General features: G+C 41.4%; 1 protein-coding gene across 3 annotated transcripts in view; it reads left to right on the top strand.

Annotated features, from left to right (window-relative positions):
- LOC129330027 (riboflavin-binding protein-like) overlaps positions 1–27,227 on the top strand; it is a 55,426-nt gene that overhangs the window by 27,310 nt on the left and 889 nt on the right. For 2 of the 3 annotated variants that reach the window (XM_054979863.1, XM_054979862.1), the window contains exons 2-4: positions 12,386–12,485; positions 18,072–18,200; positions 24,008–24,119. In XM_054979863.1, the coding sequence (XP_054835838.1) occupies positions 12,386–12,485; positions 18,072–18,200; positions 24,008–24,119 (341 nt within the window). Of the gene's footprint in view, positions 1–6,425; positions 6,476–9,104; positions 9,275–12,385; positions 12,486–18,071; positions 18,201–24,007; positions 24,120–27,227 lie in introns of those variants that run through there. The other variant, XM_054979861.1, reaches the window with a different exon arrangement.

The raw sequence follows: 27,227 nt of genomic DNA on the forward strand, positions 1-27,227 counted from the left end.
CTGAGAGCCAGTTTGGTGTAGTGGTTAAGAGCACGGGACTCTAATCTGGAGAACTGGGTTTGATTCCTCACTCCTCCATTTGAAGCCAGCTGGGTGACCTTGGGCTAGTCACAGTTCTCTGGAGCTCTCTCAGCCCCACCCACCTCACAGGGTGTTTTGTTGTGGGGATAATAATGGCATAGTTTGTAAACCATTCTGAGTGGGTGTTAAGTCATCCTGAAGGGCGGTATATAAATCGAATGTTATTATTATTATTATTCCTCAGCCACCTTAGCAAGGTTGGTGTAGGGCTGCATAGCTGGGCCGGGGTGTGTTAGTTGAGACAGATACACCATGCCATTTTCCTGCAGCCATGTTATGCAGGCCACATCAATTTCTTCTTCCTGCAGCATCCCAGCAATGCAAGTAACCTAACAGATCTGGTATTACATAGTATTAGTGTGGCAATGGAGGCGGAAATGACCCCACTGTCAGCACTTGGAATGCTAGATAGATAGCGAGCATTGTTGCTTGATACTGGTCGCCTTTGAGAAGTCCCACTCCCATAACTAGAACCATCTGCACTTGAATAGTAAATTCACCAGACATTTTGTACCAGGTAAGAATGCACCCCAAACCCACATATTCTGGTATCAAACATATTGGTAGCCTCAGCTCAGTCAAAAATCTAGGGCTACAACTGTGGTATATATAAATAATCAATTATAAAAATCATTAAATAATATGGCATTTATTTTGCCCATCAAATATTAACAATTTGACCTGATCTAGCAAAACTCTAATAATGTAATCTTATATAGAGTCACTGTGGTCTAAATCAATCAAAAATCAGTTGGCTTAAACTGGCACAACTCTACATAGAATTGCATTGTAAATGCCACTACTTTACATGGTAATTAATACTATGCATTTAAGTGGGGCTGCCTTTGAAAATGGCCTGGAAGCTTCAGCTTGTCCAAAATGCAATAGCCAGGCTATTTTCTGGAGTCTCGGAACTGGTTTAACCTCTGCTAGCAACTGCATTATTGCTGCACTATTGCTCAGCTGCTTAGACACTTGAAACAGGACTTTGGTACAACACTAGCGTGACAGCTATTATTAAATAATGTTGCATTAGAGTATAAGCAGTTCACAGGGAGATAAAAAAACAGATACTTTGTTCCCTCTGAGATCTCTCAGCAGCATTCCTTTTGCATATGGAAAAAGAAAAACAATGATGTGTCACAGCATGATTCTGTGTCTGACAAGTAAACAATATTACATTTGTTTGCTTGAACTGGCAGAGAGGATGAAATCCTTAAGCACTATAGTCCACAGGCAGTCGTGCTTTAGAAAATAAATCTTTTAGTACAACTTCATAGAATTCTGTGCCTATTGTAGGTCAGTGATTTTAGATCTACCATATACACAGTAGGTTAAAATGTACATACTGTTAAGGTAAAACTTGTGAATAGTACTGACATTTTAACAATTAACTGAATTATACTCAAGTGATAAAATATACACAGGTCAAGTAAAAACAAAATTATATTGACCTATATAAGATACAAGCTCTGCTCACAACCTGAGTTCGATCCCAGCGGAAGCCAGGTTCAGGTAGCCAGCTCAAGGTTGACTCAGTCTTCCATCCTTCCAAGGTCGGTAAAATGAGTACCCAGTTTCCTGGGGGTAAAGTGTAGATGACTGGGGAAGGTAATGGCAAACCACCCCATAAAAAGTCTGCCAAGAAAACATTGTGATGCAAGGTCCACCCATGGGTCAGTAATGACTCGGTGCTTGCACGGGGGACTACCTTTACCTATATAAGATACTGTGTTTTAGCCTATGGGTTGTTTTTCAATATATAACTCACTTCCATGGGGTTAAAATGGGAGTTCTACAGGAGCTAAAAATTTTAGCTCAGCCCTTTTAGATTCCTCTAATGCTAAGGAAACTTTGCCAAGGGGAATGTCCCATTGTGAGCACTTGCCCTGGACTCCCCAGAGGAAAGCTCATCAAAAGCTGAGGGGCCCCCTGTGGCCCCCACTATACCCAAAGCTTTCTGCACTCCATAGCCTCTAAGGGAAGATCCCCTGCATTCTCTGCCACAACAGGCTCCTATCATGGGCCAGTCAGGGCACAGCAGTGTTGAGGGCTCCTCAAGAGAAGAGGACTCCTCAGGAGAAGAAGAGCCTTGGGTAGCTAGCCCTGAACCAGGAACCAAAAAGCAAGCTGAAGAGCTGCAGGCTCATCAGGACCAACAGCCAGCAGCTGAGGCAGAGCCATCAATGCCCTCCAGCAATCTACACATCAAAGGATAGTCAGAGCAGTAAACAGATACCCTGACCTGTCTATCTTTCTTTGGTTTGTCCCCCTCTGAAACCTGAGGAAAGGGACAACAGCAAGTAGGGGCGTGCAAGAAAAAAAAATTGGATTTCCTGCTTTGGAATTTCCAAAGTGGGAAAAAACGTCGGAAATAAGCGATTTCTGAAGCAGCAAGCTACTTCAGAAATTGCTTATTGACCTGCTTAGGTATGTTCCGTAAAGATTTGGAGCACACTGAAAAGCAACAGTTTTCTTGCTGCTTGCAAGTGGCAAGAAAAGTGTTGCTTATTTCACTCAAAAAGAGGGGGAAAGGGGGGTTCCCTCCTCCCCCTCCCATCTGATGAGGAGGAGGAGAGGATTCCCTCCTCTCCCTCCCATCAGGTGAAACAAGTAGTGGGGCAGGAAGTTTAGACCCACACTTTTCTAGCTGCTTGCAAGTGGCTAGAAAAGTGTAAGTTTAAACCAACCCCCGCTCACTTCGCCCACTGTGGGAGCAAAGGCAAAGGAAGTGGCCATGCAGCAGGTTTAAACACCCCAAATAGCTTTGTAAAGCTTTGATTCGGGATTCCTGAATTGGGCCCACAGTATTGGGCCTGATTCGGAAGTCCCAAATCTTTACAAATCGAGTCCGATTTGGATATTTATCCTGAATCGGAAACTCAAATTGCACACCACTAGCAGGAAGTCCTCCTCCTCTAAAAACCCTCTTGGTGTCGCTTGTAATCCGTCTATGAATTTCATCTTGTCTCAAAGAGTCTGAAAGCAAACTCTTGGTAGTGGTTTAGTTAGGGTGTCAGCAATCACTGCTGTGGATGGCATCAGATCTTTTTCACAGTGACTTTCTGTTTTTTGTTCATTCATGAGATGATACTTAGAATCAATGTGTCTTATTCAGTGGCGGATGTCTTCTCTGTGTGAGAGCTTGATACAGCTTTGGTTGTCTTCATAGATTGTTACAGGTAGTGAAATCTGAATTCCAAGATCTTCTTGTAGTCACTTTAGCCATGTTATAACTTGACAATATAGTCCAGCTCAGATGTATTCAGCTTCTGTTGAAGATTGAGCAACTCTTTCTTGCTTCTCGTTTGACCAATTTACCATTCCACCTCCATAGAAGAAAGTATGTCCACTGGTAGATAATCTGGTATTCAAGTCTTCTCCAAATTTAGCCTCTGTGTATACAATTAGTTCAGGTTTGCTGTTAGCTGGTAGCTTGAGTTCAGGTATCTGACAAGTCTCTTGACTGCATTGTAATTCTTGAAGGTTGGTGCCAAAGATTTTTTGCAGCACTAATGTCGACTCTGGCCAGCAACTTCTTTGCTGTCATCTGGATTTTCATATGCCATAATCAAGCCATCAACATAAAACAGTATATGTCAATTTGCCGTTTTTCTGCTTGGTGTATAGGTAAAAGTCATTTTCACTTCTCTTGAATCCTGGATGAGTAGATCATGCAGTTTTAAGCTCCAAACTCAAGCAGCTTGTTAGAGTCCATAGATGCTCTTCTGTAGTTTGCATACATGATGTTTTTGTCCTGGTTTCTCAAGTCCAGGTGGCTGGTTCATGTAGATATCTTCTAGATCTCCATGCAGAAAAGTTCCATGTGCATGCTTTTGCTTGCAGCAGCGCTTAGTAGTGTTCTTACAGTGGTGTGTCCCACAACCAGTGCGAAAGCTTCATCAAATCTTCTCCATTTTTCTGGAAGTAACCTTTAGTAACTAGTCTGGCTTTGTATCTTTGGACTAAGCCATGTTCAACATGCTTGATCTTGAAGACCCATTTGCACCCCACTGACTTACTCTTTTGAGGTAGCAGTGTGAGTGTCCATGTCTTGTTCTTGTGTAGGGTTTCATTTTGCTCTTGTGCAGCTTTTCTCCATTTCTCAGCTTCACTGTGCTTTGGAAAATGAGACTTTATTGACTTAGAGCATTCCCATTTTTGGCTCGTTACATTACAACGTTCCATATCAAGTCCATTAGCCAGGCCTTCTTTTTGCATTTGCAGAATGTGTCATCTTCAAACTCATCAGTCATTATAACATGGTATGAACAATGCTTTCCTTTCATAAATCTGTCTTCATTAGAAGTATGCTCTCTCTCTGACTTGTTTTCACTCTGTGCCTAAGCTCTGCGAGGCTGCTTTGAAAAACACACACTTGTCTCATGGCCGATTCTCTTGCAAATTCAGCAATGTAGGATGCTCTCTCTGTGTTTGCGGTCTTGCCAGGCATGACTGCTCTGATGTCTTGAAACCTAATCACTTTCCTTTCTCTCTCTGAACCATGAGGCATGCATTCCCCTTGCTCTGTCCCATCCAGTATGCACCTTATTTGCAAATTGTACACACATTTGAACATTGCCTTCATGCAAAATTTCTCTATGTTCTATTTTCAATTAAATAAAAGTGGACACTTGAATAAATGAGGTGACACTGCTTGCTTCCAAGTGGCTTGTATTGCTAGCAAAGCTGCTTGGCAAAGAGATGTAAAGGGCTGACAATTTATCTTCCTCCACAAGAGGATGATCCACATCACTTAGCTGGTGATGCATCAGCCTACTTAAATGTCTATTAAATGGCTCCCCTTCCTTGTACCTTATTCCAGCCAGTTGCCTTTTCAATTGACTGGCAAGGGGCCAGCCTGATTTCTTATGCAAAGACTCTAGCAAGACAAATTTGTCTTCTGCAGTTTTAGTATATCTGCAGATAGGAAGCTTTTCAGTTGTTAAGTTCCCATGGGGGATTTTAAGGGGATCATAGTGATTACCTCCAGTATCCCATAATGATGTGTAAGGATGTCAGGCAACTCTCAAGAGACTTCACTTCAGGAGTAAAAGTTCTTTATTGATAAGATGCCAGTATCATATACTTACACCATCTTTGCTAGGACTGGCAACTACAGACAAATGTCGCGCAGATATAGGTCCCCAAAGGCTACTCCTAATCCCCCCCACCTTTCTCCTAACATTTCTTTAACTCTACATTCAGGAAAACAGGATGTGTGATTCATGGACTGCTCAAGGTCAAGCAGGCTCCCAGGCTCGGGAAAGATTACAACAGGAACAAACACCTTTCATTCTCAGTTTCTCACTCTAGGTTCAAATAACAGAAACTCCCCAGAAACACCTCAACAGCATCAGCTTCAGCAGCAGGGGGGTATTGAATATGACAGGTGATCCTGAGCACCTGACACGATGGTGCATAATTCCCACTCTTCAAGTGAACAAGTGGATGTCAGGCTCCAGGACCTTCCCACTCGACCTCTGGTCAGAGGGAGTAGAGTCTTGCTGGGAGCTACTAGAGGCAGCCCCAGCTTCATTGTTATTCAAGCTCATTGTTCCTGTTGTTCTCTGAGCTTCTCTAAACTGCATCAGCTTTTTCTCAGCTCAGTTAGTAAACACGCAGCACAGCATCATCACAGTGTCACAAGGAGGAAGTCCTGAAAATAGCAATCTACACATGAAGGATAGTCAGAGCAGTAAACAGTAAATAGATGCCTTGACCTTTCTAACTCTTTGGTTTGTCCCCCCTCTGAAACTTGAGGACAGGGACAGTGGCAAGTCCTCTTCTTATAACACAACCCCCTGTAGTTCCTCACTGCCTTCTACCTGCTGTGGGAGATCTACTTCACTGAGCCATTTGCCACTCATCTCTTTGCCGACATATGCCATCTTCCCACAGCTCCTCAACTCCCCCCCCCCATTGCCTTCTCAGTCTCTTGAGCCAGCCCTGGATGGGTCACCATACAATGTAAATGTGAAATTGTTGATTACCATACCAAAACAGAGAGAATCGCTAGTTTAAAACACTGGTCCGGGTTAAAGGGTCAGAATTGTCATAAACACCACACCAAGGTCACTCAGTAAGCTTCCATGACAGAGTGGGGATTTGAACCAGAGCCTCTATAATCAAAATGAAATGCTATCATGCCATTGAATATATTGATGTTATATTAGATGAGCTTCTGCAGATGAGCTGCTTGCTAAATCTGTAAACATCCCTCCTGCAAGTGACCCTGAGATAAATTTGTTAGCTATGGAAAAGGTCAGGGAACTTTACTTGGCAAACCAACTAGGGATATCTGCTGGAAAACAGCATATATAAAAAGAGAAGAAGGGGGTGAACAGCATTCCTCTGAAGGAGAGAAAAGAAACAGAAAACCAGCTAAAAACAGGTGAGAAAAAAAGCTCTGTTTGACTTTGTTTCCTTTATAACCAATGAATTAAGAATAATCAGCAACTAATCAGAAATCCTTGCATTATACAAGCTTACAATTCTTTAAAAGGAAGTTCACCTCAAGGAGAGAAGATTTAGTCCTGTATAAATTTCCAGGTGATATGTTGACTTTATTTTCACTAGTCTACTCTTTTGATTTCAAGTTTGGCAAACGTGTTACATGGCTTTTCCATGAAAAATTGAACTTAATCCTTTCAGCACTAATGACTTGTGTCCAAGCACAGAAAGCACACAGTCTCCTTGCATTCCTATCCTTTCCTGCCACCTCTTCCAGCAACCAAAAAGAGAATTCTGATGGGTCATGAGACCACATGAAGAAACATGGTTGCCAACTGACCAGCATGTCTTGTCCCTTTATAAGGTTGCTATCTCCAAGTTGGGAAATTTCTAGAGATTTGGGAGATGGATCCACCATCCAAAGCAACTGTTTTCTCCAGAGGAAATGATATCCTTAGTGAGGAGAACAGTTGTAATTTTGGAAGATTTCCAGGCACCACCTGGAGGCTGAAAACTTTATTCCTTTAAGAGCTTAAATATTACTGAGGACCTTATATGTCCCATTGTGGAGGTAAAGGTAAATACCCTGGCACCATTTCTTCTCAGGAAAACAGTGCAGGGGGTGGATAGGCAGGAACATTCCACTCGCTATGCCAAGTCTTGATCTGAATTGGGCCCCCACAGTGTTTTTAAGTGGAGTTCCCGCTGGGAACTGGTAGTTACAATATGGCTGCATGTCCTTCTGGCAGACCCAGGTACATTGTAACATGCAATATTCCTTAAGGGGGAATAGCAGTTCAGGCAGTGTACTACTGTTGTGCACAACTTGTGCCTCTGTGGTTTGTTCTCTTTTTTTCCCAACCAACCACAATAAAAATTAAAATAAAATCCAGGAGTCCTTCTTGAATTGAAGCAAAACAGATGGTTCTTTATTAACCCGGAGGATGAGCCTCTTCCCTTACACAGAAGTAGACGGTCTCCTTGTGTGTAAAAAGCTCAACCCCTTACAATAGAAGTGTAGAGTAATTAATACTTTCAGATAATCATAACAATATTACAATAGTCTAATATTTGCTATCTTATTGGCTCATAAGGTATCTAGGGTTAGTTCTGATTTGAAGATGCAATTCTGGGTTGGCTCTTCTTCTGGGGAGAATTCCAAATCCTGCAAACCCCTTATCTTGTCCTCAATTCAGAAGGACATAGGCTAACCTCTCACCCACTTTCTTCTGGGCATAATACTTTCAATAGCGCCAATGCGTCTCGATCTAGCAACCTTGATACCCTCTGATAACTGAATTCTGCTGGTAAGAAGGGATGTTTTATTTTCTCTGTGTCCTTTCCTCCAGTTCCTTCTCTGCCTTAAGGAGAGTAGGCCACAGGTGGCCAAAACCAGCTTGCTGCATCAAATCAGTTTTCTACAAAAGGCTCTCTGGTACTGATTTCTTTTGGAATCTTATAGAATAATATAACATATGCATAATATTTTATAAGTGCAGCTCTAAAAGCAGTATATCAGTTCTTACAGAGTTTCAAGTCTTCTTGTTTCAAGTGTCATATTCTTACAGGTTGCGTTACAAGTACTACATTGGCTCCTGAGCATAGGAAGAAAGTGCAAGGCATATATGTGTTGTATAAAAATAATATATAAAATCCTTTTCTTCAATTCTATATCCATCACTACAATGAGAAAAGACAAGGAGATTCAATTGCCCCTGCCTCATTGGAGCTGTGATTGTGGAAGAGGGGGGAGGAACAATTTCACCCTCGTCCTCATTTTAGCCTAGCCAGCCCTTACAACTGCTGTAGTCACTGGGAATCTTTGATTCTTTGCAGAAATTATTTTTAACAAAGAAAAGGGGACGCACACATGTTGGAAGAGTACTTTAAGTCTTTAAGAATCCTCTCCATGCACCTCTTCTGTATTCTTTAATGGCTTTTCTTTTTAAAAACAGAGTTAACCCAACATATGTAAGTAAAAGGTTGCTAGCTCCCAAGTTTTATCCCTCTCTTCAGCTTGAGTACAAAAAAGAATTTTGCATTGCAACACCTAATGTGGCATCCTACTCCAGTTCCAGGAAAGTGCCTGCAAACTCCTTTGATACCCTTTTCTTTCATGCTACTTGGGTACAAAGCTGTTCTAATGTCTCAGAATGGTTACAAGGAAGAGGTGCCCATAACCCCCTCATCTCTGCCCTGGAAAAGCTTTGTAGGTTCCTGTTTATGCTTCTCTCGTGAACTGAGCCAGTGTGCCAGATTGCTCTGTGGTAGTGGAGGGGGTGGAGCATGCTTTCAAGCTTTAACAGGATGTTTTTGAGCCCACTTCATTATCTAGCTTGACGGAGCTTCGGCCCTGCTGCTCAGGACTTTACTGTTGATACATACATGTCCATCTTGTACAAAAATTAACTGTACCTCAGATTAGCACTTAGTGATGAAAGAGCAAGTCAACAATTTTTCTTGTGTTTGGTTTGTTCCTCTGCCACACTGCAGTAGCTTTTCTTTCTGACATTTCTAACTGAGCTTGTACTTAAAACTAACTCTTATTGGAATATCATCTTTCTATACAGGACTATTGCTAAAAAAAGTGGGAAGAATATGTTGAAGTTTTCTGTGCTCCTATTCTTTGCCCTCTTAGCAGTGTCTACCAGCAAAGGGCATCAATGTCTAAACGGGCCTACTCACAAGAAGAAAGCTACCCCAGAGCCTGACTTGCAGGAATGCACCATATATAAAAAATGTGAGATCTACATAATCAAGGGATGACCATTTGCAAAACTACTTAACTGTCAGCTCTGTTGCTATCCATGTTAGTTTGAGGCATTGGGGATTCATTATAGTTGAGCTGACATATTGTTATTTATGTACTATCCAGCCCACTTCTAATTTTGACCTCAGCTGCAAAATTCCTAATTGCTTGTGTTCTTCGGCCCATGTGTTAACTCTATTATCACTATGTCCAGAGACGATTTATATGCTGTTATGATGAATAGCGTGTGATTCTCAGAGCACATGCCTGGAAATTCCATATCTGGGCCTTGTTTGTTAATAAGGCATACAGCCCTTTCTGTTAAGGGAGGGAGGGTTACCTTATTGTTAGATACAGAACTGTCCTTTTCAACCTCTTTGTGTGATTTTCCTGCAAATCTTTCACACTGAGTAAGTGGGAGAAATGCCTTGTTATTATCAAAGCTTTGACAGTCGTGGAGCACTGCTTTGTTAATATCACCTGTGTTATAAATTGATATCTTTTTCATGTATGAGTTGTGTGTGCAGCAGTATTGGAATGGTGGAGCTTAAATCCTTAAATTTTTTAAAAGTGTCTGTAACATAAAGGGATAATTCTGGAAAGAGATGGCTTTCTTGGTGGTTACCTTTTGGTCTCAGTTACTTGCCTCTGTACTTGAATAACAGGGTAGAGGAGCATTACATCTTTAAAATAGTTATCAAAAAAGTAGAAGCAAGGAAGAGAATGGGGTAAAGTTTTATTACTTTTCCCAGATGATTTAATTGACAATTTACCATAGTCTGCAACTGATACATCAGTATAATTTGTGTAATAAAAATGCTAACAAAGAGGGAAATTATGTTTTCTAGCTAAATATTGTGGTTTATTGCTGGGAAATGTAATATTCTTACATTGCTGGAGGTTGTTATTCAAATTATAGGATGTCAATCATATTGATTTGCAACAATAACAAAAAAGCATTAGAGACAAAATGTGTTCCTTTTAACTCATTAGATCATCCTGTAAGCAGAATTTACTTTTTAAATAGACAACGTCCAATTAAAATATAGTCTGAGAGATTAACAGTTATACTTCCTTATTCTGAATCTTGTTTTGAAACATGGATTAAGCTAGAATGTAGTGGATTTATATATACTGGAAATGCAAGACACTAAGAAAGGTTTGCACCAATATTGCGCAAGCTGCATTGGTTGCCAGTGGAGTATCGGATCAGGCTCAAGGTCTTGGTATTGACGTATAAGGCCCTGTGTGGACTGGGGCCAGCATACCTGAGGGACCGTCTCTCCCTGTATATTCCCCAGAAGACCCTCTGATCAGGAGAAAATAAATTATCAGTCCCTGGCTCCAAGGAGGCCCACCTGGCCTCGACTAGAGCCAGAGCTTTCTCAGTCCTGGCTCCTACCTGGTGGAACGCTCTGTCTACTAAGACCAGGGCCTGGCAGGATCTACTATCTTTCCACCGGGCCTGTAAGACAGAGTTGTTCCACCAGGCTTATGGCTGAGGCTGGGCCTCCGCTGGCTGGAGGATACAACATCTACCCCCCTCCCTATGAGAGCTGCCCACCACTGTTCTTAAGCTGCTGCTAAGTTCAACTGTACTGTTGCACTATTTGTAATTAACTGAACTGCTGCCATCAAGAAAAAGAGTGCTGCTATTTTATAGTTTTGTATGATGCTTTTAAATGTTTTATATGGAATGTTTTAAATGTTTTTAATGCTATCCACCCTGAGCCTGTTTGCGGGGAGGGCGGAATACAAATACGATAAATAAAATAAATAAAATTATCTGCTTACTCTTCTCCAGAATAAAACTATTCACACAAAATGCAAAACTCATCTGATTCAACCAGAATGATCAAGGCAGTATATCAAAAGCACTCTCACATACAAAGCTTAGGGGCTAATGTTACCAACCTCCAGGTAGGGCCTGAAGTGCTGCAGGAATTATAACTGAGTTCCAGACAACAGAGACCACATCCCTTGGAGATAGGGTTGCCAAACTCCTGGTGGGCTGAGGAGATCTGGAATTACAACTGATCTCCAGGCTACAGAGATAAATTTCATTAGAGAAAATGACTGCTTTGGAAGATGGACTATATGGCAACATTCCCTGCTGAAGTCTGTCTCCTAAACAAATCCCACCCTCCCCAGGCATCATGCCAAAATATCCCAGAATTCCCAAGCCAGAACCAACAAACCTAGGGTTAATTGTGCTTTGGCTTCTCTCATACTGTCTGTGCTATGTGTTAATGTGGAAGTGAACACACAAGATAAATTTAATGTGAACTGTAGCTGATGTAGGATTTAAACATGCATTATGGATCACATTATTTAGAAACTGGTTTAAGCCTCACAATGTGAAAACACCCAGAGAGTGAGGCATAGAGTTGTCAATCTCCAGGTAGAATTACAACTGATCTCCAGACTACAGACATCAGTTCCCCTGGAGGAAGTGGCAGCTCTGGAGGGTCAACTCTATGGCATCACATCCCTGTTAAGCTCCACCCCCCCCCCAAATTCTGCCCTCCCCAGACACTGTTCAAAATCTTCAGACATTTCCCAAGTCAGAGCTGGCAATCTTTAACTTTTTATCTCCCTCTATGGAGCAAGGTGCCTGGGGGACATGAGGTAAGAGTGTTAGTATTTTATTTCATTTAAGCAGCCTACCTCAACATAAGGATATGAGACTCTTTGGATTGTGCATGAGCACCTTTCTGCCTTGTGGACAGGGAATACCATACAGAGTGGAGAAAAATCCAACTTCAATGGTGAAGCTACTCTTTATTCTAATGTATAATGTAACTAAAAGTGATTGCATGGTGTTGCATGTGCTAGAAGCCTAATAATATCCTTTTGCATTAAAAATATGGGATTCAGAATTTTTAACTCCATTTCATAATGTTCATTTAGACTCTTGCTCTATAGGCAAACATGCCTGTACAATTATATAATTAGAATGAAGTTATCATTTCCAATAACAAAGCTGAAACAGGTATTTTGTAAAGATTCACCTTTTGTATACTGTTTCCCATTTTAACTATATTCATAGGAGATACCTATTCTGACTCTTCTTTTGAAATATTTGCTTTTAATTCTCTGCAGCCTCTTGTTGCCATGCAAGCTTTACAAAGGAGCTGGCTCAGTCACCAGTAATGAAAGTAAATAACACCTACTGGAACAGATGTGGAAATCTCAGTGAACCGTAAGTCCCTTGTTACTTTTTCTCTGCTTAATTCAGGATTTCTTGCAGTATGTCATCAGTGGAAAAAAACATGGTTGCTACCTGTAAGATAAGGAGAACTATTATGCTGTCCTTTTCTCAGGTTTCAGAGGGGGACAATCAAAGAGATGGTGAAATAGAAAGCTCAGGGATCTGTTTATTCTTGCTTTCTACTATCCTGCCACTATCCTTTAATGTGCAGATTGTATTCTCAGGGACTTCTTCCTTCTTGCATCTCACCTTCCTTTCACTGTCACTTTTCTTCTCCATCTTGATACCATGAATGCAGGACATGCCATCCTGTCATCCACTGGTATCTTTAGACTAGATAGCTAGAAAGAATCCTGTTTCAGCTCTGCCAACACTACCTTTCTTCTTACACTAGCTAGTATGTCTTTAACTGCTGCACAATATGCAGAAATTCAACAAGTTAAGCTTATATCTGCATGCAGATATGGATGTTTAAGCATGCAGGAGCCATGCCAGAAAAACAGGTACAGCTAAGGTTGCCCACAGCCCCACTCACCTGGCCAGTGGGGAAAGGCACCTGGAAGGGAGAAATGCATGTAACCATTCCCATGCTCCCTGTTGTGCTAGAAATTATGTCATTTTCTGGTCTGATGAGGGAGCTATAGGTCATGCAGAAACACAATTAGCTAAAAAATGCCTCCAAACAGGCATTTGGAGGCAATTTTTAACTATCTGCACTTTGGCGTGACCTCTAGCTTCCGCATAGTGTCAGAAATGACATCATTTTCCAGTGTGGTGGGAGACTTACAGGTCAAACCAAAGTGCAGTTAGTTAAAAATCACCTCCAAACGTCATACTTTTAAAGAATACTATAAAAAATTATATACATCAAAGATTCCAACTGAAGAATCAATTAGACAGTATTTGCAACAACACAAACAAATCAAGAAACTCACAGATATACATAGACAGACATTAGAAAATCCAATCACATCACAGGAAGTCAGAGAAACAATTCAAAGATGAAAAAATAATAAGGCAGCAGGACCGGATGGTTATACCCCAGAATTTTAAAAGAAATTTATAAATAACATTTTGCAGCCACTAACAGATGCATGCAATACACTATTGAATTTGGGACAACAACCACCATCGTGGAAGGCAGCATGGATTATAGTCATCCATAAACAAGGACGGAATCCAAATGACCCAGGCATCATATCTTCTGATATCGTTGTTAAATCAGGATTACAAAATTTATACTTCAATAATGGTGAAAAGAATAAACTCATTTATTAAGGAATATATACATCAAGACCAGACAGGTTTTATTCCAGAAAGGGATCTGACAGAGAATATTTATAAAACACTTAATATAATATCAGCTAACAAACATCAAAACTCAGAAACACTAGATATAGAAAAAGCACTTGACTCCTTGGAAACAACATATTTAATTGAATTTCTAAAAGTTATGGGTTTTGGTACTATATTTACAAATTCAATAAAAACAATATACACTCAAGCGACAGCACAAATAAAGATAAATGGAATGGTATCAGAAACATTTACATTGTCAAGAGGTACAAGACAGGGTTGTCCCTTATCACCAACTCTCTTCACATCGGCTTTGGAGCCTTTGGCAACCTCAATTCAACATCATGAAAAAATACAAGGAGTAGAAATAGCATCAAAAACCTATAAACTCAATCTGTTCACAGATGATGTGTTAATTTTTATTACTAATCCAAAGAGTTCACTTACAAGAGTTATTACATGAGTATGCAAAAGTGACTGGTCTAACAATAAATACATCTAAATTTAGTTTGCTCCCCTTAAATATTTCACTACAAACAAAAAATCACTTGTCCTCTAAATTTAAATATCAGTGGGTAGACGTTATCATACTTGGTCATAAATATACCAATGGATTTAGATCAGCTATTAAAGTATAATCATTTTCAAAAAATCAAAGAAATCAAAGAAGAATTGGCTCAAAGAAATAAACATCAATATACATGGATAGATAGATTCCACCTTATAAAATCCTTTATTCTTCCAAAAATATTATTTCTCTTTCAAGCAATTCCTATAACACAATCATTGACAATAATAAAACAGTGCTCAACAAATTTCTATGGAATAATAAGAAATCAAGATTCTCATTCAATACTTTAAGACAAAAAGCTCATCGGGGGGTTTCAACTACCCAGATTTGAAAACATGTGCGATTGCATCTAGATTAGTCAGTGTTGTACAGATGTTGCAAAATGAAAAAAATCTTGACTGGATTCAAATACTGACTCCATTGTATTATCCATACACGACTCAAGAAATAATATGGAATAAGAAAAGAAGTAATCTCTCAAAAATAAAGCAAAATAGATTTTTAGTGGATATTTTAAAAACATGGAACACTTAAAAAGGAAACATTCTCCCTAAAATTTCTCATTATTCTTCATTCACAATGCAAGACTGGTTTCCTCCAGGAAAAACACAGCAAGCAAACAAACGTTGGAAACTAACCAAATTAACAAGACTGATAGATATATCTGCAAATAAGAGAATTTTAACAAGGGCAGAACTAGAAGAAAAAACTACCCAGCAAATCCCTTGGTTTGCATATTTTCAATTAAATTGTATGGCCTCACAAATACACCTCATAGATATTCTTTAGGAACCAAAAACAGATTTCGAAAAAATTCTAGAACAAGAAGAATATAAACAGAAAGGCCTTTTATCTAAAATGTATAAGAGTTTATTACAGAAGATGCTAAAATACATACATACCCAAAAAAGTGGGAACAGGAATGGGAATTAACAATCACCTCAGAGCAATGGGAAAAAGTTTGGGCATCAAATATATTTAATTCTTTGACAATATCCAGTAAATTACAAACTTTCAAAATTATAACTCACTGGCATTACATGCCAAATAAACTAGCAAAAATAACAGCTAAATATTCAACACTATGTTGGAGGGAATGTGGGGAAACAGGGATTTACATCCATTGTTGGTGGACATGTAAAAAATAAGGGTTTTTTGGGAAGAAGTAATAGGTGTTATATATAAAATGACTAATTATTTACTACTACTGCAACTAACAATTTTTCTTGACCTATGGCAGGACATCACTGTTCCTCTAATTAGAAAAGAACTAATTAATAGTCTTCTTATAGCAGCAAAAACAGTAATTGCAACAAGATGGAATGCCAAATCAGCACTGACTATAAATCAATGGTTTGAAAAGATATGGGATCAGATGATTATGGAAAAAATTACAGAAAATATTTATTGACCACTTGGAAAAGAAAGGACAATGGTTTTTTTTTTTTGAAAAATGGCAACCTTTTATTGACTTTATCACAACAAATGACATACACTCAACAAACACAATTTATCAGTCAATATTAGATACATAAATAATAGAAAAAACATTATCTCATTTCAATGAGAATACCAGGTATTATATATAGCTTACGCCCTTCCTGTTATAACATAGGTTAATTACAGGAGATACATTTAATAAAAAATAGATTCTTCTAATGTAAATAAAAAGGTTACTCCAGATTTGTATATATATGTATGTTATAAGTGATTGCAATTGTAAGAACTGCATTTTTTGTTATATTTTCAAAAAAACTTTTTAACTAATCACCTCCAAACATGCATTTAGAGGTAAGTTTCAGTTAACTGTGCTTTGGCATAACCTGTAGCTCCCTCATCACACTGGAAACTGATGACATTTTCCAGTATGACAGAGGACTGAGTAAGTACCCCACTGCCCCCCCCCCAGCCCTCTGTTTTGGCCCCCAAGGGACCTGACATCACTAGGTACCAGTGGCATAGTGGGAGGGGGAGAGGTGCAGTCACCCTAAGCGCATAATTTGGAGGGGGGCATGCTGAGAACAGCCTGCACTTTGAGTGCTGGGCACTGAGCTGGCCGTCCTGCAGCTGAGAAGTGCACTGAGCAGGCAGCAGCAGCTCAAACGGCTGCAGTGAAGGGCTTCCTGATGGAGACGGGTAGGCGAGTGGCCTGAATCGCAGGAGTGCTCCCATGCCCCGCACGATGACATCACCTCCAGTGACATCATCATGCAGTCTTGGGAGCGCATGCTCGCACTTTGCACATGTGGAGCCCAGGAATTGCCCCAGGCACTCCAAACCCATGCTATGCCACTGCTAGGTACAGCACACCTTCATGCCTTATTTTGGCTTAATATTATTTTCATGTTATGCTTAACAGATTTTATTATCAGTACATACCAAGTTTACAGAGAGGAAACCTATATATAAGTTTCCTATATAGAAAACAATAGATTTTAGAGAAAACAATAGATTTTAGAAGTAAAGGGGTAACAGTATTAGGCTGTTTTATTGTGATTTTACCTAATATTATATTTTTGTATTGTTTTAAACCATTGTACTTGTTGTGAAACCCTTCGAAATCTTATTTGAAGAGGAGGTATAAAAATTGAATTAAATAAATAAATAAAATTTAAACATTTGAAACTGAAAAGGGATATTTTAAAAGATAATGATCAGCATTATGTTTTTTAAAAATACTATCCTTGGGGATAGGAAAATAACTTTAGGTACAATTTATGGCCTAAATGACAAGCAGAAAAGCTTATGCTTTTTGTGCTATGGCTAGGGAAGTAATGCAGTTAATGGTGGTTGCCTAGGTTTGCCAACAGGCCTAAAGAAAAATGTTCTTGGTAACAGGGTTACTACTGAAGTTAATACAAATGCTACATCCACACACTGGGGAATTAGTACAGAATGCTGGAGGAGGACTACTGTGGACAACTTGTACTCACTTCAACAGGACTCTGACTTCAAATATATTTGTGGGGGCATCAGGACTAGAGATTGTTATCTGACAGGGAGGGCGGTCTAGAAATGTGATTAAATAAATAAATAAATAATGTGCAAGAACAGTACAAGGTGGGAGAGTTCTCCCCTTTCTACTGCCTCACATGCACACAATACCTCCATGTTGAGCAGCAGAAATGGGGAAATATCTCCCCATTATACTGTTTTTGCATGGAAAAAAAAGCTTGGGAGAAAGCCAGGAGCTCTCCTTTTCCTCGTGGCAGTTTTCAGAGCCCATTTGCACTCTCCTTTTTTATAGAAGCCAATCCCTCAAGTTGATGAGTGTCTGCAGAGAGCACAGGTTAGTTCCGTGGAGAACTTGGTCGATTCCGCACGGCTTACCTGAAGCCGGAACGTTGCGGAACATGCCAGCAAAAATGCGAAAGATTGCGTTTTCTCGCGCGAGTTTTGCGTGATGTCGCGCAATCTTTTGCGTTTTTGCCGGCATGTTCCACAATGTCCCGGCTTCAGGTAAGCCGTGCGGAATCGGCCCTTGTTAAAAAACTAATATGTAGAGTGATCCATAGTGAAGACCATAAGCACACTTGAGGCTGCCAGTACAGGCCCTGATTTTGATTGGATAACCTAAATCTATTGTGTTGCATCTCAATAAAATGATTTGGAAGTTGGAACTGCAGGCTGACTGCTGCATTGAGGCAGCTGCATACAGTTATGTGACTGCTGTATATGAAGAACAACTATTGTTTCTCACACCATAACAGCTGCGAGAGTTACATGAAGAAGATGGAGTGCTTTTACAGGTGTTCACCAATTGCTGTTTACTGGGCAAAATCCAACTATTCAGCTGCTATTGAATCTGTTCCCATCTGCCAAAAGTTCTGTGATGGCTGGTAGGTTGTGTGATGATTTATACTTCTCATCATAATAAAACAAATGCTGACCCTCCCAAGTTGTTATGTTCAAAAGTAAAATTTGATTTGTAATTACATTTGCCATTCTCTCTCCTTCTGCATATTATAAACTGTTAGCTGTGGAAGAAAACTGTAGTTTAGATCTGACAAGGGCCGATTCCATACGGCTTACCTGAAGCCGGGACATTGCGGAACATGCCGGCAAAAACGCGAAAGACCACATTTTATTGCACAACACTCACACGAGAAAACGCGATCTTTTGCATTTTTGCCGGCATGTTCCACAACGTCCCAGCTTCAGGTAAGCTGTGCGGAATCGGCCAAGGTAAAATAAATAGGATTGATATAGGGTTTTATTTTGTAACTGCACTCTCATATACCATATTCTGTCATCTAATGTAACTTGGATGAAATACAACAGGTAATTTTAAGTACCACCACCAAATTCCTTTGAATGTATGCAATTATTGCCAACATTTTAAAGTTATATGAAAGATGCGTCAACAAAATTTCCCTTGGAAGTGTCAGACTGTAAACACCCAAGTAACTACGATTTCAAACATTCAATAGAAATGCAAAATAAAGTGATATATTTTTGGATCAACTTTAACTGGGTCAACACAGTCTTCAGGATTTCAGGTTACACATTCTGTCTGATTAAGAGTTCAGTTGAACTTGAAAGCTTGCTTTCTTGTGCTTTAACAGAAATCAGTATAATAAAATTGTTTGACATTATTCTCTCAATCTAGCAACAATTTTATTTAATGTTTAATGAATTTTTTTTACAAAAAATATGGAGGCAAGAATGCCAAACATTTTCACTGATGGGGAAAGATTTCCTCAATGGACTACAACTGCCTTGCCTTCCCACTCTCATTGCATTTATTTATTAAAAATATTTCTACACTAAACATCTTAGCTGCCAAAACAGCTGGAGCAAGGACTGTTCCATTGAAAAGTCTGCAGAGGTTTGGAAGGATATATGGTCATCCGGCATATTTAATTCAAAAGTCATCGTAACTAAACTCCAAACATTTAAAGTGATACATAGATGGTACCTAACCCCCAAAAAGTTAGCAATGATATCAACTAGATCGTCCCCTAAATGTTGGAAAAACTGCGGCGAGGAGGGAACATTTGCTCACTGCTGGTGGGAATGTAAAATAGTAAGGCAATTTTGGGAGGAGGTGTTAATGAAAATTAAAGATATCACTACTTATGAAATTCCTTTTGATCCGAAACTGATTTTTTTAGATCTATGGGGAAATCTGCACATTCCCAAGATTAGAAAGGAACTCGTTGCTTCACTCTTTATTGCTGCCAAAAGTGCTATCGCGACAGTTTGGAAATCAAAGAGACCACCAACAATTGAGACTTGGTTTTCTAAAATTTGGAACCATTTTATTTTAGAAAAAATAAGTAATGATATACAAAATGCAGAACAATTTACAGAAAATACCGGTTTTATTGACAAATGGCTTCCTTTTTTGGAATACATAGAAAAACACGATTTACAACCCAACTCAAAAATATTACAAGTTGTGACAAATAATGGCTACCTTTCGTTCTATTAACCTGTCTGCATAACTGAGTTGTCATAAGGGTGCATCAATGATACTCATTAAAAAATAAGGTTTATAATGTATTGTATACTGGATTTTTGACTTGACCTGAAAGATGTTTTTGATTGTAAATGATATGTTGCAACAAATGTTCAATAAAAATTAAAAAAAAAAAAAAATATTTCTACACCACTCCTTCAGAGTGCTTTGAGGCAGCTTATAGTTAAAAACCACAGTATATTTTTTAAAGCCATTAAAAAACTGCAACCCCAAATGACCACCAAAATGCTGCTTCTGGGGGACGGGGGACCACCAGGGTTAGTATGAAGGAAGAGTTGGAGGCATTCAGTGATAGGGAGGAAATGGCAAAATTCTTCCCCTTCCTGTCAACAAAAACCCTCTGCAGGATCCAACCCCAAGATTTGTCACCACATTTTATTTCGCTTCAAATGTTTTACCAGCGTATGTGAAGTATTTTACTTGTATCTATGTAAGCTGCCTTGAATCTTCACTAGTGCAGACAGGCAGCCAAGAAACACAGACAGAAAGGTCAGCTAAACCACTGCAGCATGAAGGTAGAGCCCCAGGGACCCAGTTTGGCCTTGGGGCCTCCAGTTGCTGACCCCTACTCATGCTATTTTCATTATTAGTCCTGTTTTTAGCTGCAGATCTGGAAAAACTGTAACAAAATTCCCACTTGTTCCACATCTGAAGTAAAATGTGCATGGTTCTTTGTTACATATGCAAGCTATGTAGCTACCAGAGACACTACCTACTTTACCATGTGCTGCTCTTCCTTAAAAATCTCCTGCATGTTTTCATAAGCAATTTTCACAACATTCTGTGGAAGCTGGGACTTTATTTGAAAAAAAAATTAAGGCACCTTGTGCCAAGTTTTCCTCTTTTTTTAATGGGCTCAGAACTGCCTGCTTCCAAAACTCTGCTGTCATCAGATGGAGAGCCCTTTCCCTTTCCAACTAACCTGCCAAAGAAATCTTGGATGATTAAAGAGGAAATGGTGGACTTAGCAAATTTAATAATTCTCACTACTGATATCAAGAGTAGTTCTAAATGAAAACACATATTTGGCAAAACAAGAAATTGGATTTGGGGAAAGTGCATTACTTACCCCCTCATTTCTCTGGTTCCAAACACCATACAGCTCTTCAGATATCCTGTTCTTCAATCCTCTGATATGCTTTGAAGCTGGATTATCTCAAGCATCTTTTAAACATGAAAGACACTAATTGCTTAATGAAGTGGAAATGTTACCATTGGTTCAGCAACCACTACAAAGAAGACTTGCCAGATTCGATATATAATGGGATTCCCATGTACTTAATAGTTTAACAGAACAAGGAACTTCAGCAAGTGCAACTTTTCATGTCATTGTATTAGCATGGTAAAAGAAGCTACACCTTCAGTATGTCTCCCTCCTATACAACAATGAAAGATGTTATCTGTGGAATATGTCCATCACTCATGGAGGTTGTAGCCAGCAAAATAACCATGTTGGAAAGCATATAAATTTGAGAAAGAGGAGAAAAGGCCAAAGCCTTTGACTTTGGCCTGATTTACACAAGGTAAAAGATTTTCCCTCTGTAACTTTCTACAGGCTCAACATCTCCTTTAAGCTGTACTGCAATCTGTGCAAAGTACAGTTTGCATTGCCAGCATGGTATCTGCAGGGATCAATGGTGTGTAAGCTAAGCAGCTGCACAGGTGAACTGAGACCAAGTTATGCAAAGCTGCACAAAGAAGCTCTTTTCCTCATCGGCTTAGTGTTTGAATTAGGTCTTAAAGGCATTGGGGGAAAGAAATGATGATACAGTCACAAGCTGCAAATGGAAGATGAGGGTGTGTGTCCTTGCTCCTTTTCTCAGTCTCTCTCTACACAAAACTTCTGACATGTTCTGGCTCAGTTAAATTCAAAGTTTTAAGCAGCAAGGGCTAACGGGCAAAGGCTCTGGAAGGGGAGACAGTCCATCCTCTCTGGAGCAACCTCCGCCGGTGGTGTCTTTTAAAACTATGCTTCCCAGCTAACATTGCATCTCCCAGCACTTGAGGAACACGCGCCCAGGCGTCTCGAGTAAAGAGATTCTCATTTGGGAAGATGATTACCTGCTGCAGAGAGCAGCTTGTCTCTGATCCTGAGAAGAGGTTCAGGAACACACTGCCTGCTTCTTTCCTTCAACCAAATCAAGACCAAGGACACCAGTATGAACAAGTGTTGTATCATTCCTGCTTGTTCACAGAATGTGGCCATGAAAAGCTGAGTGGCCTTTAACAATAATTCGCATTAGTACTGCTACGCTACAAACCAGAGATCTTTCCCACTACCTTGTGAAGTAAGAAATGGAACAGGAGTGGCTTCTCTTTTATTCATTCTTTCTCTATGCCTTCTGTCAATCATTGCCCTCAACTGGCTGTAGTAAGCAGGATTCCAGGATTCCCCCCTATCTCTTGTCTGCTGGAAATGAGGGCACCTGTCATGATCTGGCTGTGCCAGGAAGGTCAAGCAAGGCCTCAGAAGCCTGTTCGCAGTGGGAGTAAGCCTGCCCACAATTCCCAGGAGGCCCTGGGCCGTTTTGGCGCCCTTTTTGGCCAATCAGAACACAGGGGCCTGGTGCTATATAAGTCTGGGAGGAAAAATGCCTGTGTTCTTTCTCCCAGGGAGCAGGCCAGAGGAGGTTTCTGCTAGGGAGAGAGGCCCTCATCCAGGTAGGGTGAGAAGACAGGCCTGGCTAGGGCTGCCAGACCCCCGGTGGGGGCGGGGGATCCCCCGCTCCCACCCCCGCCCCTACTTACCTGGCCAGCGGGGGGGGTGCACCTTCCAGGCGCGCCCCCCCGGGGAGCTGCGCGCGCCCATGCACAGCAGCCGCCAGCATCAGGCCTGTTTTGGCCTGGATTGGGGCCCCTGTGGAGCGCAGGAGCGTTCCTGCACTCCACAGGGGCCCAAAACGGGCCCAATCCATGTCAAAATGGGCCCAATCCGTGCCAAAACAGGTGCGGATCGGGCCCGTTTTGGTGCAGATCAGGCCTGTTGTGGGCCCCTGTGGAGTGCAGGAATGCTCCTGTGCTCCGCAGGGGCCCCAAATGGGCCCAATCCGCACCTGTTTTGGTGCGGATTGGGCCCGTTTTAGGCTGCTGCGAAGTGCAGGAGCGTTCCTGTACTCCACAGCAGCCCCCAACGGCGCAATCCAGGGGCTGCGTGATGACGTCACTTCCCAGAAGTGACATCATCACGCTTGCAGGGGCAAGTGCGCGCAAAGCGCGCGCACACTTCCCCCCCCCAGGTAAGAGCCAGGCCCCAATCTCCCGTTGGGAGATTGAGGGGGCCTGGCAACCCTAGGCCTAGAAGACAGAGGGACAGTGGGTTCAGTCGTGCTAGGGCCTTTTGTTTATTTTACTTTCACCCATCTATTGTTGCTAAGGCACCTTGTTTGCTTGCTTGCTTGTCTGATATTAACTGACCTCCTTGTGAATAAATCCTTTTGTTTGTTGTTACTCTGCTGGGTCCTCATGCCTGTTTGTTGGCCAAGCTACAGAGGTCAGAAGGGTTGGGAGGGTACTCTGGGCCTTCTTAAGGGACCCTAAATCCCAGAGTGGTGGCAGCGTAAGGTGGCTCACCCCACCTGAGGCATGACGGCACCCAAAGACCATTCCAGGGTGGGCTGCTGCTGCTCTCTCCCAGGATGCCCTCGTGCCGGGGATGGGGACAGGGGCTTGTGCCTGGAAGAAGGATTTGCGTCTTCAGCAGCTCATTCAAAGCACACACCCTGAGGTAGAGCTGTTTTCTCTAGGTCCAGCTTTCTCCTTTCCCTTCCCCTTTGCTTTCTTCTGTCATTATTCTGTTCCATCCCTCCAAGAAAACTTGCACGACCCTCATCTTGTTTGGTCCCGCTCTAAGTTGCCCCGTGCTGCCACCGCCGCTGCTAGCACACAGCTGCGGGCCAGGTGCGGCAGGTGGCCAAGGCGGTGCGGGGCAGCTGAGCAGTCTGGGTGTGTGCGCACGCACGCACGGGGGCAGCAACAGCCCTGAAGCTGCCCCCAGCCTCAGGCGCCAGAAACTCTGGCACCGGCCCTGACACTGTATAATCCACTTTGACTCTCCTTGAGACAGGCAAACTATAAATATAGTTAGAGTGTTTTGATTCAAGAGAGACATAGCAAGTAATCAAGCAAAGTAATCTTCTCTGCTTTGTTTCTTTCTCTGCCTTGCAGGTATGAAGCTTGTAAAAATGATTTCACTTGTGTCAATAACTGGTTGACAGACTGGGAAATTGATGAAAAAGGAGAAAACCGTTGTAGGAATAAGTGCATCCCATTCAACCAGGTAATGTATTGTAAGTGACGCATGAGCCACTTAAGGGACCCAGAAGGCTTCACACAGGGAAGACAAGGCCTCGCTTGCTGCAGGTCTGCATCCATACCCAGTGCTTAATGATACAGTTCTAAGAACAGCTTTCTACTGGGAGTAAGCCCATTTAATAGCCCTGAGTAGACCTGTTTAGGATGGCACTATTAGTCTAGCAGGTGACATTCCAGAAATTAAGGAAATTTCTTCCCCACTTATTCAGTGCTCACGCAGTCAGTTTTTTATTTTTTTTATTTATTAATGAAAAGCAAAGCAAAAATAAAAACAATGGTGGCAAATCTATACACAGGCTTCTATAAAAGGTCTCCAAATCTAAAAATAAGTCCATATGGAATTGTTTATATGCAATATGTTCAGATGTTTATAAGTTTATAATGTCCAAAATCCAATTAATTATGGGAAATGGGTTTTTGTTTTTCCAGTGCTATAGTATAAGTCTTTTAGCGACTGTAAGTTCACAGCGGTTCCATTTCCCTTGACCATCAGTTAGGCTCCAGGAGACAGCAAAGAGTTTAAAAGTACATAAACATCTTCAATAAATAAGCATTCTAATATAAAATTAATATGAGTAAGTACTTCATCCCAAAAGGACCAAATAACATCCAAATCATATGTTTAAGAGATGCATCCTGTAATGTTTAAGAGATGTGTCCTGTAACTTACAATGCCAGCAATTGGACACTTGTCTGGCAACGCCGGCCTTTTGTCCACCCTCACCGCCAGCCCTGCAGCAGCAGGCACCCCATTTAGGCCCTGCAGCACAGCCTCTGGCAGTACCTCAGTTGCAGGAGCTCCTACAGGCCTCCAGGCCTCTCTCACCCTTAGGCCAGTTGCAGCCGACGCCCAGGCACAACTCTGGGGAACAGCCTGCAGCCACTCAGCAGACTCACCTGTCTCCTGCAGTTGCCCAGATGGCTCCACTTCATCCAGGCTCACAGGAGATTGCCATCAGAACAAGAGAGGCAGGCGCAGGCCCCAAGATGCCAAGGGAGCCACTGGGGAGGGTTCAGAAGCAGCAGGGGTGAGCCAGGCAGAGAGCAGACCAAATGCCCCACCCTAGGTGGGGATGGAGTGGGTGGGGCCAGGAGACTGCAGAGTCTACCCAGCCCTCCTAGCAGTTAGGCTGGGACAGGGCCAGTCAGGGAGACTGGGTGACGACTGGGGGCAGAGCCAGGGAGGTGGGGCCAGGGGAGGCCTTTAAATTCAGATTCCTGTGAAGGCCGAGGAGGATTTTGCAGGGAGAGACAGCTGGAGCATGCTGCTACTCCCAGGGCAGAAGGAACAAGGTGGTGCAACCCCCTTCCCTGCCCATCTGAGGCCGGAGGACACCTGCCTGGAGAGCTGGTAGGATGGCAGGCCGTCAGAAGAGGGCGCCAGTGAGGGAGGATCCTCACAACACTGTACTTAAACCTTTATTTAAAAAGCACTGTGATGTCCACTATACGCTGAATATAATTTTTTGCTGCATAAGTTAGCACTTATGGTCCGTAGAAGTAACAGGTAGAATGCTTAAAGCAATGCCCCCATTGCTTTGCAGAACTGGATGATCGAGCTCATCATTCCATTCATCTCTGAGACTTGCATATCATATTTATTAACCGATTTCAAGTATAATATAGACAAATACTGTAGGTTTCATTTTCTGTGTTGATTCAATAAGAGTTTCCAGAAGTGGGGGAGATTCTGAAATACTCAAAGCTGCAGGGCCATATTTAAATACCAACACATATTGCAATTGTAACTATTGCCATTCAGCAAAAACTGGCAGATCATATCTAAACCTCAGCTGAGAAACAATGAAAACTCATCATCATAGCCTATCAGTTGATACAGAGTTAAAATCCCTCTGTCTGTCCATGCCTTCCATAAAAAAAAAATTTCCTCTCAATTTTTACATCTGGATTGGCCCATAATGTTAGTTTAGCATGTGAGAATGGGTCAGGTCAGTATATGAACTGACTCCACAATTTATAAAATTAAATAAACCATATTCTAAGCCAAGGGAGAATTTGTGAAGATCAACCATTATAACAATCTTACTATATAAAACTCAAGCCGTATTGGCAATGACTCATTTTTTTATCCTCACGCAGGAGCATTGCCAATGCCTCTGGGAGGGGCCCCACCAAATCAGTTTGCTGGAGCCCATTGTATTTTTCACACAACAAGCATTGTCGCTAGTATCCTAGTATAAAAGCTGAGCAGTGCTTCAAATGACTCACTTTTTATCCTGGCGCAAGTGCACTGAGGGCCCTACTGAGTGCCTGCACCAGGATAAAAATGCTTAAAACTCCTCAGGCAGCACACAGCGAGCCTCTTTCTCTGACTCTCATTCACAGAAATATTAAATCTGCTCAGGCAGCACAAAGCTAGCCTCTCTTTCCCTGACTGAGTGTCCTTTCACAAACATGCTCAGTTCAGGTTCCACACAGGTTATATTTCTCTCATAAACACTTCAACATATTCAGGCAGCACACAGCTAGCCTGCTTTCTTCTGACTGAAACTTTTCTCTCTGCCCTTTTCTCAAACTGCATTCACTCTGCCCACACTCTGTCATCAACCAATCATATCACTCACTCATCCCTCTCTTTCACCCCCGCTCTTCACCTATCTCACCAAGCATTTAAAGACACATGCACACATTTACTTAAAATCATTACAGTGGAGATTTTGGGCTTATGGGTGCCTCCAATTATTTAATTTATGTCTTGCAATACATTGGGAAGTCAAGTATTCCCCTTTCTTGATGTAACACAGTAATATTCCCCAGCTTTACAGTTTGAGGATCTACTGATCTAGAATTTTAAAAGAAGTCATCTTCAAATCTTCTCCTGCCCTCTAGCAATGGCATGAAAATATACAGTAGTTTACACTTGCTGCTGCTGCACTTTTTTCAGCTCACAGTCTGCCAATCAAGCCATCTTGAACTAGATTTTAAACACTTCATTCTTTGGATAGTTCTTTTACGTTTGAAACACAGAAGAAAAATTAAATGAGTTGGCCTATGTAGCTAAATACAACAACTGCTAAGATCTAAGCATAGGCTTAGCCAGTACCCGAGAGGT

Source organism: Eublepharis macularius, chromosome 5, assembly GCF_028583425.1.
Source record: "Eublepharis macularius isolate TG4126 chromosome 5, MPM_Emac_v1.0, whole genome shotgun sequence".
In the NCBI taxonomy this organism is placed as follows: domain Eukaryota; kingdom Metazoa; phylum Chordata; class Lepidosauria; order Squamata; family Eublepharidae; genus Eublepharis; species Eublepharis macularius.